General features: G+C 39.7%; 1 protein-coding gene and 1 pseudogene across 2 annotated transcripts in view; one reads left to right on the top strand and one right to left on the bottom strand.

Moving 5' to 3' along the window:
- The window catches only part of NOTCH2 (notch receptor 2), a 210,935-nt gene that overhangs the window by 125,306 nt on the left and 68,195 nt on the right, over positions 1-17,434 (top strand). For both annotated transcript variants that reach the window (XM_004380333.2, XM_023734857.1), the window contains exon 5: positions 7,032-7,154. In XM_004380333.2, the coding sequence (XP_004380390.1) occupies positions 7,032-7,154 (123 nt within the window). The remainder of the gene's footprint in view (positions 1-7,031; positions 7,155-17,434) is intronic.
- On the bottom strand, positions 10,808-13,603 carry LOC111821248 (60S ribosomal protein L5 pseudogene; annotated as a pseudogene).

The raw sequence follows: 17,434 nt of genomic DNA, 5'->3' as shown, positions 1-17,434 counted from the left end.
CTTCCATAAAGATTACAGCCTTGGAAACCCTATGGGGCAGTTCTGTCCTATAGGGTCACTGTGAGTTGCTATGAATTGACTCAATGGCAACAGGTTTTTTTTTTTTTTATAGCAGAAGTCCTGAAGAGTGGTACCCAGGCAGAGAAATTTTAACAGAAGAACAAAATATAGCACGAAAGCAAATGATGAAATCATTCACTCCCAGTATTTTTGAGTAAGGGCCAGCTAATGGGGAGAGATTGAGTTAGACTGGTCTTGTGTTTGTGGATATTTTAAGGAAGTAGCATAAGTAATCAGAAAACAGTGGGCTGTTTAAATCTACCGGTTGTCCCTCGTGAGTTAGCAGCTGGATTGAACAGTCCTCATTGTACTTTCCCTTTTCCTTTCTCTGTCACATCCCTTTATTCCTCTATGTTTTTTTTTTTTTTTTTTACTTCATAAAAAGATGTGTTTGACCTGTCCTCCCAAAACGAAGGTTTATACTTTATAAACCACCTCTACACTTCACAGACTGATTATATTTAATATCCCTGCATCATTAAAATAAAGCTCAAGCATGTTTTGTGGCTTTTGTGTCTGCTCTGTTTGCTGAGCTTATGAACTATTAGAAATAATTTCCTCTTGCATTCTCATACTTAGGCATGTGACATTCTCTTGGGTATTACACTAATCATAGTTTGGCAGGTTTCTCTGGAGCAGATGCAGAAATGACCATACCGCTTCCTAGGGTGTTTTATTCTAGCCCTGTGAGTTGGGCCCTAAGTCCAGCTTTACTTGGTGTCCCTGGAACTTCTTACTGAGCACCCTTTTGTGCTCAGTGCTGTTGGCCCACGCTGTCACCACAGCTTTCTATCCTCTTCTCCCCCTTCTTTATATAGAGCTTAATCCTTTATGATCTGTCAAAGTGCTTATTTCACTGGAATGTCTTCTATATTCCTACCCTCACGTGGATTAGAGACCCTTAAAGGGCTTTTAGCACCCTGTGTATACCTTTACCTCATCACTTGTCAAACTGATTGTTTACTTGTTCATCCTCCCCAATAGACACTCTTATTTTAACTGCCCACCACCCCTACCCCCCCATACCCAACACAGTGCCTGGCACAAACTTGGGACTCGATAAATATTTGACAGATGTGTGAACTGGATATAGTAGACAGAGAATTCCTATATTCTACTTCTTTTTTTTTTTTTAATGTCCTAAATTTATTGCTAGTGAATCCTTTATTCATTTCTTTGACTTCTTTGGTGGTAAAGTTAAAAACCAAAGTGGAGCTTATTAGAGAGATTTCAGGGGAGGCAATGGGACAGCAAGCCAGGAGAGCAGTGGGCCTCGGGCATGCTTAGAGCACTCATAGAGGTCACTGACCTATTTAGGGCCCAGTCAGAGGATGGAAGAGGTATGTCAAGAAAACCAGCTGGACAGGGATAGGACTGATTTGCTTCTGTGACAAGCTTCTTTATAGGAAAAAAAAAGGTACCCTTGTATTATTTTGTCTTTGTCTAGTTCCTGGTTTTTCCTTCTCTCTTTCATCCCTGTGAGGAGCCCTGGTGCCACAGTGGTTAAAGCACTTGGCTGCAAATTGAAAAGATGGCAGTTCTAACCCACCAGCCGCTCCCCAGGAGAAAGATGTGGCAATCTGCTTCCGTAAAGATTACAGCCTTGGAAACTCTATGGGGCAGTCCTACTCTGTCCCGTAGGATCATTGTGAGTTGGAATTGACTCGATGGCAGTGGGTTGGGTTTGGTATGGTTCATCCCTGTTCACTGAAGCTTTAACCAGCAGACTTTCAGTGTGGCCTGGGGGAAGCCTGGTCATATCCTCTCATCTTCCCCTTTCCACTCTCCCCTCTGCTCCACTCCTCCAAGCTGTCAAACCCTCGCACCCCCCAGGGTTTGAAAACAAGATGTGGGTGCTCTCTTGGGAGATACTCTTCTCTATGTGGGATGATAAGTTCAAAAGACTTTTCTGCTCCCCACCCTCACTTCGAAGGAGGCCCGGTGGCACACTGGTTAAGTGCTCGGCTGCTAACAGACAGGTTGTCAGTTCAAACCCACCAGCCGCTCCATGGGAGAAAGATGTGGAATTCCGCTTCTGTAAAGATTAAAGCCTTAGAAACCCTATGGGACAGTTCTGCTCTGTCCTACGAGGTCACTGTGAGTTGGAATTGGCAGTGGGGTTTTTTGGACCCTCAGTGTTATCATTAATCAGTTAATGGCCTCACTATGTGGCCTATAGTTTTATAGCAGCAGTCTTACAATGTTTCTTCTAAGTTTAATTCCTCTCCTTTTGGCCTTTTAAGGACATGAATTGGCTTTAAGCAGTAGACTCCTTATACTGCGGCCCTGTGAGCCTTTGTGTATATGCCACACCCATCCCCACCCACGGGTCCAGAGGCTTGCCTGTTTTCCTTTCTCCTAAAAACTTAAAATATATTTTTAAGAAGTGATTGCACTGTAACTTACTCATATAAGCCTTTTCTTTTCCCTTTGGGTAGACTGTTTCTTGTAAGAATTTGCTAGCTATTTCCAAAAAGAGTTCTCTATCTCTATTTTTAAAACATAAATCCTGTCTTAATTTTGCAGGAAAATTGCTTTGGCCTGAGTTTTCTCAGACATGAGAACTTTTGACTTAAGGTCAGTTTTTCAGACCATTCAAAGGAAACCCTGGGGTCCAGTTAGCATACTTCACTGGAAGTGGAAAAATCTGCTTTAGAGCCAGCTCCTATCTACTCATCACATCATGCTTGGTGAAGTAGAGGGTCAGCAAATAAGAGGAAAGCCCCTCAATGAGATGGATTGACACAGTGGCTGCAACAATGGGCTCAAACATAACAACAACTATGAGAATGGCCTGGGGCTGGCGATCGTTTCATTGTGTTGTACATGGGGTTGCTATGAGTTGGAACTGACTTGATGGCACCTAACAACAACAGCTTACCTACTAGTCATATAAACTTGGGCGAGTCAGCTGTGTAGCCCTCAATTTCCTCATCTGTAACATAAAGGGATTAGAGTAGATAATTTCTAAAGGATGCTGTGATCCCCTTGATATGTAACAATATTAGCTAATATGTATAGAACAACTACCATGTGTCAGGCACTGTTTTAAATGCTTCCACTCCAACATAGCAGCTTTACTGAGATACAATTCACCATAAAATTCAGCCATTTAGACAGTACAGTTTAATGGTTTTTAGCATTTTCACAGAGTTGTACAGCCATCACCACAATCAATTTTAGAACATTTTCATCACCCTCAAAAGAAATCTTGTACCCATTAGCAGTCATGCCCCATTCTCCCTTCCCCATCTCCTGACAACCACTAATCTACTTTCTGTCTCTATGGATTTGCCAGTTCTGGACATTTCATATAAATGGAATCATAAAATAGTGGGTTTTTTCATTTATCATAGTGTTTTCAAGGCTTAAATCCATGTTATCACATGTATCTGTACTTCATTCCTTTTCATGACTGAATGCTATTCCGTTGTAAGGATATACCACATTTTATTTAACCATTTGTCAATTGATGGACATTTGCGTTGTTTCTACTTTTTGACTATTATGAATAATGCTACTGTGAACATTCACTTACGAGTTTTTGTGTGAACATATATTTTCATTTCTCTTAGGTATGTATCTATGAGTGAAACTGCTCGGTGATATGGTAACGCTATGTTTCTCCTCTTGAAGAATTACCAGACTGTTTTCCAAAGTGGCTGTGCTGTTTTACATCCCCACCAGCAGTGTATGAGGATTCTAATTTCTCTACATCCTCACCAACATTTGTTATTATCTTTCTTTTTTATTATAGCCATTCTAGTGTATGTGAAGTGATATCTCATTGTTGTTTTGATTTGCATTTCCCTGATGGCTAATGAGGGAAATGTGCTTGTTGCCCATTTGTATATCTTCTTTGGAGAAATGTCTGTTTAGATTCTTTGCCCATTTTTAAACTGGATTATTTATCTTTATAATGTTGAGTTGTAGGACTTCTTTATTGATTGTAGATTCAAGTCTCTTAACAGGCATATGATTTGCAAACATTTTCTCCCATTCTGTGAGCTATCTTTTCATTTTCTTGATGGTATCCTTTTAAGCACAAAAGTTTTCAATTTTGATGAAGTTCAATTTATCTATTTTTGCTTTTTTTGGTTGTGCTTTGGGGATCATATCTAAGAAGACTGGCCTAACCCAAGGTCACAAAGATTTATACCTATGTTTTCTTCTAAGAGTTTTATAATTTTTGCTCTTGTTACATCTAGGTCTTTGATCTATTTTGAGTTAATTTTTGTGTATACTGTAAAGAAGGGGCCCAACTTCATTCTTTTGTGTGTGGCTATTCAGTGATTTCACCACCATTTATTAAATTGGGTATTTTTTAATACCTAACTCATTTAATCTTTGCAACAACCCTATGAAGTAAGTTCTATTAATTCCTCCAATAAGAAAAGAAAGTTTAAATATCTCGCCCACAATCACTCAGCTATCACATACAAGGCTGAGATTTGAACCTACAGTCTGGCCCCAGAGACCATGCTTTAAACCACAAATTAACTGTTTCACCTACCTGTCTTCTTACCTACCTAAACCAAAAAAATCAAACTCATTATCATTGAGTGGATTCTGACTCATAACGACCCTATAGCACAGAGTAGAGCTAGCCCATAGGGTTTCCAAGGAGTGGCTAGCAGACTGGAACTGCGGACCTTTTGGTTAGCAGCCATAGCTCTTAACCAATGTGCCGCCAGGGCTCCTCTTACCTACCTACCAACTTATCAACAGAGAAAAACTACCTAAAAAGCAATATAAATCATAAAAAGAAAACATTTTGTTTTTTATATGATGTGGTTATGCTGAAATGCTTCTGCTTTCTTAATTTATCTGTGGTTGCTGAATTTAATTAGTTGTAGCCTTGGCTAAATAAAGTCAGAGTCACAGTCTCTACTTCTTATAGCTTGGCTTCAGAGGGCTTCCTCTACCCCCCTACCCCCCACCCTCGCCAACCATATATAGTCTTATTCTCCAGAGAGATTAAATTAGGGGAAGGATGACCATCACCACTTCTAGACCAAACAGATTCTAGCAGCAGTGGACCAGGACACTCATTTTTCCCCACATTCGCCATGCAGGGACCTATTCTGAAAGCATATTTTTAACTTTTCTAAAGAGTGTCTCCATTGAGAGTTAAAGACTAGGAATAAAGCTGCTAGGAACACAGGTCTTGATTCAAGTTCTTGTGCTGCTACTTGGTAGATCTGTAGATTTGGTCTCTATTATAATTAATGTCGAGATTAGAAAATTCAACACTTTCTGGCTCATTAATCTATTCATAAAAACTTTCATATGATTAAACATAAATATGAATAATATGATAAATTTTTAAAATTCTGAGCCTACAAAGTTTTCCACAGCCTTTCTCAAGCTTAGTGATTCATCTGCTTGAAGTGACTGAGTCCTAAGTACCTGGAGAAATACAATTCTCTCCAGTCATGCTTTCACTTATTCTCATCTTCCATGAAGCAGTTTCCTCTGGTCTCTAGGTAATTTTTTTGGCCATTTGGTTTATACTCATTCACATGATTGCCACTGTGTTCAGAAAAACCAACCATGTTCCACATAACACAGTAACTTGTGGTAAAGAATGAATAAAGCAAGGTATGATTGATGTCTGTCCCAAACACCAGAATGTAAACGCCACAAAAGTAGGGCCTGTCTCTTTTTACTCACAGTCTCATCCCCAGTGCCTTGGGTAAGATTCAATAAATATTTTGAGTGAGATAGAGGAACCTTAAGGGATATTTTGAGGAGGCCAAAATACTTAGTTTGGTCATATACTTTATTTCAAATAGAATGTTCAGTGAACATTCTCTTGTCCTGAAGCTGGATAGTCTTCTGTTTTATTAGCTAAGGGATTTTGTTGCAAGGAGGGAGAAGGGAAGAAGCCTAGTATATAAATTGCAGAGGAACACTCTGTGGGCAGTTAGGGTGGAGTTTGGTGTGCTAGTTTCGTTTTTCATAAAAGGGAAAAATGAAGAGGAAGGAAGCAAGGCTATAAATGTAGAGAGGAGCAGGAAGAATTTGAAGTGTTGTTAAGTTTAATGATATTAATGCTACCACATTTTCATATAGCTTTTTATATTTGTGTAGCACTTTACTCACAACAACTTATAACAACCTATTAAGGTAGAGTGGACAGGTGGAATCAACCTCATTTTACAGATAAGAACACCAATTCAGAGTTTGTGGCTTACTCTGTGTTAAATAGCTGGTAGGTGATGAGGTTGGGACTTGACCCCTATCTTCAGACTTTAACTTCAGTATTCTTCCTGTGCCATCCTCCCACTCCCTCCCCATCCCTACTTAGTTTTGGAGGCCTCCTTGAGCATTCATCCTGGGAAAAATTAAAGGAATTTAAATTTAATTAGGTAATCTTTTATCTGTTCTTCCCATTAGTCTGGGCCTAAACAAATCTGAAAAAAAACCAAACCCATTCCCATAGAGTTAATTCCCACTCATAGCAACCTATAGGACAAAGTAGAACTGCCCCATAGGGTTTCCAAGGCTGTAATCTTTACAGAAGCAGATTGCCACATCTTTCTCCTTAGGAATGGCTGGTGGATTTGAACCACCGACCTTTCAGTTAGCAGCCAAGCACTTAACCACTGTGCCACCAGGACCCCTGTAGAGAAACACCCTGTTTTTCAGAACTAGTGAATATCTGTCTTGAGTAAACGTTTATTTTCACTGGGATTTAATTTCATGAAAACACTTTGACGTTTTTGTGTGGTAACTACGAAGGTATGCCGTTGGTATCATGAGTCCCTTTCGCTGTCTAGCTATGCTTGAGGCCTGAGAAGACAGGGAAGTGGCTCCCCCGCTGCCACCCCACTCACATGGTGAGCCCTGGGTTGAGCAGCTGCTGACTACTGAACTGAAATAATGAAGTATGTCTGTTCTGATGGCCATGTCCTTTGGGAGAAGAGCAGGTCACTTCATCATTGCCTTTTATTCTTCTCTTAAACCAGGTTTTGAAGGGAGCACCTGTCAACGGAATATCGATGACTGCCCTAACCACAAGTGTCAGAATGGAGGAGTTTGTGTGGATGGGGTCAATACCTACAACTGCCGCTGCCCTCCTCAGTGGACTGGTATGTGCGGTGTGGCAAATCCCCCAGAGTGAGGCCTGGGTTAGAGACCAGAGGGAGGCTGTTACTGAAGTGGGCACATTTCACAAATTACCTCAGGGCCGCTTTGGGGCCAGTGTGTGAACTGAGCAGAGGTCTCTGTGCAGGATCATTGGGTATGTATCTGTAGTGCTAGCTTCAAGTGTTTTCATATGTCCACTTGATGAAAGAAACATTCTCACAAGTATTTATTGGGCAGTTACTCTGAACTTGGCACTGCACTAGGTGTTGTGGCAGATATGAGAGACGAGCATTAGTGATAGACCCTGGGCTTATTATCTTGGAAAAGCAGCACATTGCCTGGAACACGGTAGATGCTTAGTAAATATTTGAGAGGAAAAGGACATATTTAAATGCCAAAATAAGTTGTACAGACTGTAAAAAGTTCAGAACTTATTGTTTTTTCACAGGTGGAACTCTATCCCATCTTACTGTTTTGTCCTATAATTGGGTGAAGGATTGGGCACGTACTCTTAATGACATTATCTTTATGATCCCATCCTGTGTATCTACTTTTTTCTTTCTTATATCCCTTTGTGCACATACAATAAAAACAGACTTTTCTGCTTCTTATGTTCGGAAAGTAATTGCTTAATTTTATAACCTCTTGGAGATTTCTGAAGTTGGCTTAGGCGGGTTGTTCACTTTTTTTTGAAAGTTAAGTGATTTTATGCAGACATTTGTTTCCAATTCCTTCCTTCCTCCCTCCCTCCCTCCCTCCCCTCCTCCCTTCCTTCTTCCCTCCCTTCCTTTATATCTGTCTATCAGAAGTAGAGACAACAGTTGGTTAGGTGATTAATAACTGAGCCTTTTTGAGAGAGATTTGTTGACTTAATGTGGAAACCCAAGAAGCAAGCAAGTTAATGTTACAAGGAAGAGACTGCAGTACCTGTGATGGACTGTGCCCAGCCAAGAAGTTTTGATGTTGGATTGCAAACATTACTGCCTTATATTCTTTAGTGTCTGAATTGCTTTTCCTTATCTGTAGCATCTAATTATTTAGAGTACTCTAGAGCTGTAGATTATGAATAGAAAAAAGAAAAAAGGGGGTTTGAACCTTTAACAATGTGATTTCCTAGAAGGGCACAGTCTTTCTGCTTTTAATCCTCAAACTGTCTTTTTAAATACTTTCTCACTGGATTTCCCTAGAATTGGACTTTCCCTAGAATTCTTCATGGTATCTTGATTCTAGGACTTCACTCATGTTTTGTCTTCTCTCTAGCTTTTGCCATTTCTGTGGTAGATTTTTCAGAGGACTTTTTTCTTTTTTAACTTAAAAAAAAAGTACTGTGAACTTAATTACATGACAAACAATAACTGGAAAGATTTTAATTTTTTCTCTTCTTAATGATCCTCACAGTGATATTGGGCAGGATAAGATACTTCTTAGGAACTTGACCCCATTCTAATCTCTCCCTTACCCTGTGAGAGAGCAGCTCTGTGTGGTACTAAGTTTCTGATGCCAATGAAGATTAAACAGTTTTGTAATTTTGTTGCTGATTTTTCTCTGATACCACACTCAAGTTTCCTGCTTTGGTATTAATTTGGAAGGTCCAAGCTTGGGGGAAATTCTTCTCAGTGAAATGCTATTTTACCAAAATTTCTTGTCCCAGATGTTTCATAAATGACTCTTTTCTGTCGAAGTCCATATAAAATGTTTCCTTCTCCATGTGTTTTTATGCTTTCCAGAAAGGGCGGCAGAAATAATGGATAAGTTAGCTGTGGCAGTATCTATTTCTTTTGATCTGCTGTCTGTCATTTAGAGTGACCCTCAGTCTTTGGTTTCCCACCACGTTTTCTTCCTCTTTTTCATTCATTCCAGTTCTTTGATTTCTGATGGCAAGCCTAGTTATTTTGCCCTCCTTGTCAGCAACAGGATAAAGATTCGTCCTCTGTCTTCTGAAGCCTGTCGTGGCCTTAGTCCTGTCTGTTCCTCTGGTCTGTTCTCTTACACCCAACTGCACTTTATATTTCAGCAGTAAGAACTACCTTCAGTTGTCCTATATCTACCTTGTGTTGTTTCACATCCTATGTCTTCATTCATATGTTCCTTTTTCCTAGATTTCCTTTCTTCACTCCTCCCCATTTTCCTCATCATTTTTTGCCTGCCTGATTCAGATCAGGTGGTTACCTCTTTCAGGAAGCCTTCTGTGACCTCTCTTCAGGCTGAACTGAGTGTTCTCCTTCTGGTCTCCCTGGGTATCCTGTGCATCCCTCTGTGATAGTGCTCATCACAATTATATTGACATCATTACATGCTGGTTATGAGGGAGGAACTGAGTTATAGGGTGGTTGCACTGTGGAGGACAGCTGTTACTAGCGCCCTTTTACACACTTTTGTTCTTGGTGGCATGTTACGGAACTGTTCATTGCAGCGACTCTGAGGAGAAAAGCCGAAAGTTTTGTGTCACAGGGCTCCTATTTCTAATGATATTAAAGTTCTTCATTCAGAGTTGTATTTTCTACTTTTCACAAATTAAAGAAATAAATGGAATTGGGAAACTGGGAGTTAACTAACATTTATTGAGCACCTAAATACTATGCTAATTTCTATGTTTCATTTCATGCTATCTTCACGATAACTGTATTAAGGGTTGTTGTTGGTAGTGACCCCATGTACATTGGAACAAAACACTGCCCGGTCCTGCAATATCCTTTTTACAGATGGTAATGCATATTCAGAAGGGTTAAATCATTTGCCCAAGGTACATAGTAATTGGGCTAGGCTTCGAATCTAGGTTTGTTGACGCTCCAAATCTTGCTCAGATCAGTGCCCTGGGTTCACTCCTGGGGCAGACTCTGTAAGCTGTTGTTTTTTTGTTTATTTGTTTTTGTTTTTTAGGACTTTGGGACTTTTCTTACAGACTAGAAGTTCAATTTATAATTTTTATTTCTAAGATTTGGTAATTTACTCTTTGTGTTTTTCCTTTTAAGAATTTGGCTAGTTACTTTGAGGTTAGAAGTTAATATTATGTGAACATTTTATATTCAAACTGGTAATGTTTTCACTATACCCAAGAGCCTTAATACAACTTTATTCAGAATTCAGTTTATATTTTACAGCTGTAGAGTTGAAGCATGACTTGTTTGGCCCAGCTTTTGACAAAATAGAAAAGGAGGGACTGGAGTAGGCTATTAGGAGAGGAAATAAAGTTGCCAGCTATCTGAAAAAGAATGAGTGGGATTATATAGCTGAAAAACCTTGTTATTAATTTGAACTAAATGGAGATTTGGGAGTTTACCACTGTTTTAATAAGAAAGCCTGGTAAGTATGGTTTTCTTTCATAAGTGTACATACATGGAAGGCTTGGTCTTTTGTAGCAAGTTCTGGACTTTAGGATGACCAGAAATTTTTCCAGCTCTAGTCATGGTTTAATTTTAGGCAACTAAGTCAGCTTATTATTATTTTTTATTTTATTCATAAAGCTTTATTTTCTGTCCATGTGTCTAAGTTACCTAGTGCTGCTGTAACAGAAATGCCACGAATGAGTGGCTTTAACAAACAGAAATTTATTTTCTCAAAGTTTAGGAGGCCAGAAGTCCGAATTCAGAGTGCCGGCTCTAGGGGAAGGTGTTCTGTCTCTGTTGGCTCTGGAGGAAGGTCTTTGTCTCTTCAGCTTCTGCTTTCTGGTTCCTTGGAGATCTCCATGTGTCTTGGCATCTACGTTACCCCATCTCTGCTCCTAGTTTGATTGTTTAATCTCTTTATATCTCAAAAGAGATTGACTTCAAGATACACTCTCCACTAATCCTCCCTATTAGCATAACAAACACAACCCATTCCCAAATGGAATTATAACCAGAGCCATAGAGGTTAGGATTTACAACACGTATTTGGGTGGGGGGTGAGGGGGGCACACTTTAATCCGTAACACCATGGAACTAATGTCTCTAGGTACTTTACTGAGTATTAGGAGAATAAATGGCAGTCCTTATTTATTCATGCTAATCACTCTAGATCCATGCTGTTCAGTATGGTCACCACTAGTCACATATTGCTACTGAGTATCTGAAGTGTGGCTGATCTGAATGTACTATAACTATAAAATACCTGATTTCGAAGGCATGCTATGAAAAAAAAGTAAAATATCTTATAATGTTTTTAAATATTGTCTAGATAGTAAAATGATAATATTTTGATCCATTGGGGTTATTAAATAAAGTATAAAATTAATTTTGTCTGTTTCATTTTATTTTTTTTAAGTGAGTACTAGAAAATTTAAAATCACATATGTGGTTCTCATTATGTTTCTATTAGTACTATAGATGCAAAGGTGTTTTGCATGTATTACCATTGCTGCCACTATGTAGGAACATCTTCTCTGACCCCAAGTGGTTGAGGGATGGACTTGTATCCATCCATAGAGGGGACCTTGTGTTGGCATCCCTGGAAGAGAGCCTGCTGGCCTTGTTCTGGTATGGTTCCCCATCAGATATGGCCAGAACTGTGTTGTAGCCCAGCTCAGAGCCTTTTTAGCTGGCATGGCTGTCCAGAATAGTGTTAGTTTGTGTCTTCAGAAGTTACCATTCTTCTGGACTACCTTAAACTCAGATGGAAAATAGAAAGTGGTGAAGGAGGGGGTGGTGCGGTGGGTATATCGTTTGTTTTCTTCTTTATAGGAGTCTTGTCTTAGAGATCAGTCTGAATAGCTGGATATGCCTTTAGGAAATGGAAGTATACCCAAGGATTTGATGAAGACTGAGCATAAATGTCTTTATTATACCGTGTTTGGCCCTAGGCCATCTTATCAGAGAAGTTGTGCTCTGGCAGATTAACCATTTTAGGAAAAAGAAAAAAAAGAAGTTTTACAAGGACTCAAATTAATTAGAGCAGTGTAGGTTAATATATTATTATTTGAATTTTCTTTTTAAAGGTTCATTTCCTTCAGAATTAAAGTTGACTCTAAGCTCAACTTAAAAGTTCTTCTCTGTGGCGGATTTTGGTTTGGGTTCACTCCTAGGGCAGATGTGATTTATTTTCCTGTGCTTGTTATTAATACAGAAATGTAATATCAGCTTGGGCTTGGAATAGTGCTCTGGGACACTAAGCAGAGGTGAACAATGGAAGTTAGGTTAACATGAGTCGAATAAAACTGACCACATTTTCTCTCAGCTCTCCTTCATAGAATGATGAGCCTGAAGAGTTTGTTAGAATTCCCACTGCTTTTGCTGTCAGTTGCTCCAATTTCAGTTAAAAAAAATTTTTTTGGCATGAATCAACAAACACATACTGCCAGAGGTGGTGCATGAGCTCCTTGTATCTGGGAATGAAATCATTTCATGGTGGTTTTTTTTTTTAAGCTGCTTGGTCAATAAGTGTATTTATCTGAAAAATCTTCATAGAAAATTGTTGTTTGGTTTATCTCTCAGCAGCCCACTCCTGAGCTCTGAGAAAGTTTGCCTTCTTCTGAGCTACCCGATCTTTCTTCTGGGCAAGAGACATTTTGGGACAATTCCACCTCTTCTTTTTAACATCTTTCTTAGTCTTCTTCTCATAAAATGGATTCTCTGATATAGCAGCACGTGCTTTCCTATACATCTCCTCCATCATATCTAGAGTTACATTGTTCTTTGTGTATTGACAATTGTTTCTTCATCTTCTTCCATTAGGTAATGCATATAATCTACAATGTTTTGACCCATGATGTGTTTCCAATGTGCTTCTGCATTGAATTCCTCGCTTTCTAAATCATAACCCAGGGAATTGTTTGGTACTGTGACAGATAGACAAGCCTTTGTCCACAGCTCCCTTCAAAGCCCCCAAAACGTAATTTCCCATGGTACTTCTGGCAGGGCCTGCATGCAAGTAGCAGGTGTAGGCGCCAGATTGACCGTCAGTGCTTTCTACACTGTGTTCATCTCTGGTTGCCTCCATTTGGCCTTCGTAGATCTTGTCCATGACAAACCTACTGAGAAGCCTGTGGGCCAGAAGCAGGCCAGTACAATATACCGCAGCATAATTTGTCAGGCCGACTTTCACACCATACTTTGGAGGTTCATGAGCATAACCTGCGCAGACTACCGTATCCCCTTCTATATATATAAGCAATCTGGCAGATGATATCTCTGTTGGTTACATGACTGTCATCCTGTATTTGGGTGTATTGTATTTATTTTTATTCTGGATTAGCAAGCATTTCCAAGCATAAAATCAGTTTTACCCTCTCGTCTTTTCGAAATTTCACTTGGTATCTCTTGAAGGAGTTGTCCTTGACAACTTTAACAAACCCCATTGTGTGGAACAGACACCTGCAGGCCCAGCAACTCTACGGGGTGTGAAAAGTCATGGTGGTATTTTTATTTTGAACTAGATGTCCCCGTTTCAGTCCAGCCTTAATTGATGTTATGGATTGAATTATGTCCCCCAAAAATATGTCCTGTAAATCCTAACCTCTATGCCTGTGGTTATAATTACATTTGGGAATGGGTTGTGTTTGTTATGTTAATGAGGCAGGATTAGTGTAGGGTGTATCTTGAGTATCTTGAATCAGTCTCTTCTGAGATATAAAAGAGATTAAGCAAGCTAAGAAACAGAGATGAGGGAAGAAAGATGCCAAGCCACATGAAGATTATTCAAAAGCAGAAGCTCAGAAGAGACAAGGACCTGCCTCCAGAGCCATCAGAGAAAGACTTCCCCTAGAGCCGGCCCCCTGATTTTGGACTTCTGGCCTCCTAAACTTTGAGAAGACAAATTTCTGTCTGTTAAAGCCACCCATTTGTGGTATTTCTGTTACAGCAGCACTAGGTAACTAAGACAATTGGTGACAAGGTGTTCTTCAGGATGAGGCTTTTCTTACAACCACTTGTCTGTGTTTTTAAGACTATTGGGATGTAGCTTTTGAGCTTAGAATGGAAACTATTTAACTGTATCTGGGGATGCAGAAATATTCTCATTTATGTTTTGCAGGGGGGAATGAGAAAATGAATCTCACGTTTCAATTTCTTTGCTGTCAGCTTGATTGTATGGACTCAATAATAGGCCTGTTCTCTGGAATTCTGTTTCCCCATCCTAGTTTCCAATTTGCGATTAGTTGGGCAGGCAGCCAGAGTGCTAACCTGAAGCACCCTCATCCCAGAGATCCCAGAGCTGATAAGTGGCCATGTTGGTGGGAACAGGGCTGATTGGACAGAATAGTCCATAAAATGCAAGTGGTGAGACTAAGGGTCTTTCCTGCCCTTGTGGTCCATGACTTAGTGTCTAGCTTTGGCTATATTCCAGGCAAGATCCAGTTTAACTTCATGACTTTTCTAGCCCCTATGAGATGGTTGTAAGTAGCTTCAATAACAGATATTTATTGAACAACTATTACATCCAACATACTGTCTATAATGCTAGATGCTATAGGAGACACAAAGAAGTCAAATATTAATTCCTGCCTTTAAAGGGTGATCAAACTCATTAGGGAGAAATAAGAAAGTCTACACATAACCCCAATAGGTTGTAGAAAGTATGTATTAATGTGAGTTTGAAAGCAGCGTGGATAAGAATTGGGGGCCATCTAAGTACTTGATGGGGTGAGGTGGGAGAATGAGAGGAGTTAACTTTTATTTTGAATCTGAGTAATGGGAGTAAGTAGGGATTATTGACAGAGATAGAGAAGTAGGGTAGAGATGATGGTGAGTTTGAAGTGAGTTTTCCAAGTGAAAAACATTCAGCAGTAAAATGCAGGAGCTCAGAATAGAGTTAGGGGCTAGAGATTCAGATTTTGAGTCTTTTTCAGTTGCCATGGGAAGGTATCATGTTTGTAAGGGAAAGTATGTGGACTGAGAAGAACAAAAGGTTTGGACCTGAATTGTGAGAAATGTCCACACATAAGAGAATGGATCCCAAGAATGAAGATACAAAGAATGAAGGTAATGAAAGGAGATGTATGAGAGGTGGCAAGAGAGCTTTACATTATAGCATCACAGAGTCAAAAGGATACATTTTAAGATTATGCCCTTTATATGTACACAATGGAATGCTATGCAATGATGAAGCAGCGAAACATAACATGGAGGAATCTGAAGGGCATTATGCTGAGTGAATTTAGTCAGTCACAGAAGGACAAATGTTTCATAAGACCACTATTATAAGAACTCAAGAAAAGGTTTAAACACAGAAGAAGACATTCTTTGATGGTTGTGAGGGTGGGGAGGGAGGGTGAGGGTTATTCACTAACTAGACAGTAGACAGAATTATCTTAGGTGAAGAGAAGAAGACAGCACACAGGACATGGGAAGTCAGCACAACTGGACTCAACCAAAGCTAAGATGTTTCCTGAATCAATCAAACACTTTGAGGGACAGAGTAGCAGGGACAGGGGTCTGGGGACCATGCTTTCAGGGGACATCTAGGTCAGTTGGCATAACAAAGTTTATTAAGAAAATGTTCCACATCCTACTTTGGTGAGTGGCGTCTGGGGTCTTAAAAGCTTGCAAGCGGCCATCTAAGATGCATCAGTTGGTCCCAACCACCTGGAGTAAAGGAATGAAGAACACCAAAGACACAAGGAAAGTCTTAGCCCAAGAGACAGAAAGGGCTACATAAACCAGAGACTTCATGAGCCTGAGACCAGAAGAACTAGATGGTGTCTGGCTACCACCAGTGTCCACTCTGACAGGGAACACAACAGAGAGTCCCTGATGGAGCAGGAGAAAAGTGTGGGGCAGAACTCAAATTCTAGTAAAAAGACTAGACTTAATAGTGTGACTGAGACTGGAGGAACCCCGGAAAGCATGGCCCCTGGATTCTCTATCAGCCCAGAACTAAAACAATTTCCGAGGCCAACTCTTCAGACAAAGATTGGACTGGACTGTGGGACATAAAATGATACTCGTGAAGAGTGTGCTTCTTAGCTCAAGTAGATACATGAGACTAAACCGGCAGCTTCTGTCCAGAGGTGAGATGAGAGGGCAGAGAGGGTTAGGAGCTGGTTGAATGGACATGGGAAGTTAGGGGTAGGAAGAAAGAGTGTGCTGTCACAGTATGGGGAGAGCAGTTAGGGTCACATACTAATGTATGTATAAATTTTTGTATGAGACTAACTTGAAATGTAAACTTTCACTTAAACTACAACAGTAAACATCAACAACAAAAAGATTGTGCCGTTTACTCAACTGTACATGCATGCCTCTGTTGTAGCACCAATAATATTTCGCTGCGCTTACTGGTTTATGTGCTTAGCTTGCCCAAGAAGCTGTCTTCAGCCTCTTGAGGATCAGAACATTGTCATATTTATTTTGGCATTCCTAGGACTGGTTTTATCAAAAGATAGTTATTGAGTGAATGACAGTCAGGAGACTCAAATGATAAGAATGAGACCAATGAAAAGTTAATCAGATTTTGGAGGTCGTTAGAAATTTTCTAAAATGCAATTTCAGTACAAAGGAGGGAAGGAGGCCAGATTGCAGGGAGTTAAAGAGAAAAGTGGGTTTTGAGGAGGGGGAAGAGTGCCTGGGTATTGATCATTTGTTCAAGATTTTGTACAGCGAAAATAAGAAGAGAGATACAGGTCACTAGCTATAGAGGAGAGAAACTTTGTTCATATGACTAACCGAACCGTCTTGGAGAGATTAGGAGTTAAGGTTGCTTGAAGCAGATTGGCTAATAAACTGGGTTATTTGGGAAGGGTTTACTTAAAAAAGTTTTGATGGGGACTAAATTAGGCATAAAGGTTGTTTGGAATGGGAAAGGATGGGGAAATTATACTCTGAGAGTGGAAGTACTAAATTTAATCTTGGAGCTGGAACAATGAGCATCTTGTAATAAGGTCCAGAATGTGAGAGTGCTTGTGATGTGGTTGGATGTGGAGGTCTGCAGAGTTGAGGAAAGTAAGAACTCTTGGCTCAGATGACCTTACTGGTCCTCAACCGAGATATTGATTTCATGGGAGACAGAAGAGGAAAGAATAAGAACATAAGCCATTATGCTCAAGTTATTCAAGAAAGTGGGAAATTGGTCCATGAGGACAACCATTAGAGGTGATGAGGATTTATATTGTAGTGTTTAATGTTTTTTATTTTAAAAGGAATGCGTGTTTAGAAGTATTTGGACTTGAATCTGTTTCTCTAATTACTAGTGTCAAAAATGAAACTGTATATCGATTTCCTCCTATGTAAGATGAGGAATTAGTTTACTGTTACTTCTCATTCGTTTTTCCTTCATACCCTAGATTTTGTGTATATAATCTTAGATTTAATAATCCATATTATGATAATATTGTTATTTTATTTTAAAATAGTTTGCTGCTTCTTTCAGAAAT

The sequence above is a fragment of the Trichechus manatus genome, unplaced genomic scaffold (assembly GCF_000243295.1).
Source record: "Trichechus manatus latirostris isolate Lorelei unplaced genomic scaffold, TriManLat1.0 scaffold00073, whole genome shotgun sequence".
Classification (NCBI taxonomy): Eukaryota; Metazoa; Chordata; class Mammalia; order Sirenia; family Trichechidae; genus Trichechus; species Trichechus manatus.
Note: the sequence above shows the minus strand (reverse complement) of the source record. Positions and strands in the feature narration are given on the sequence as shown.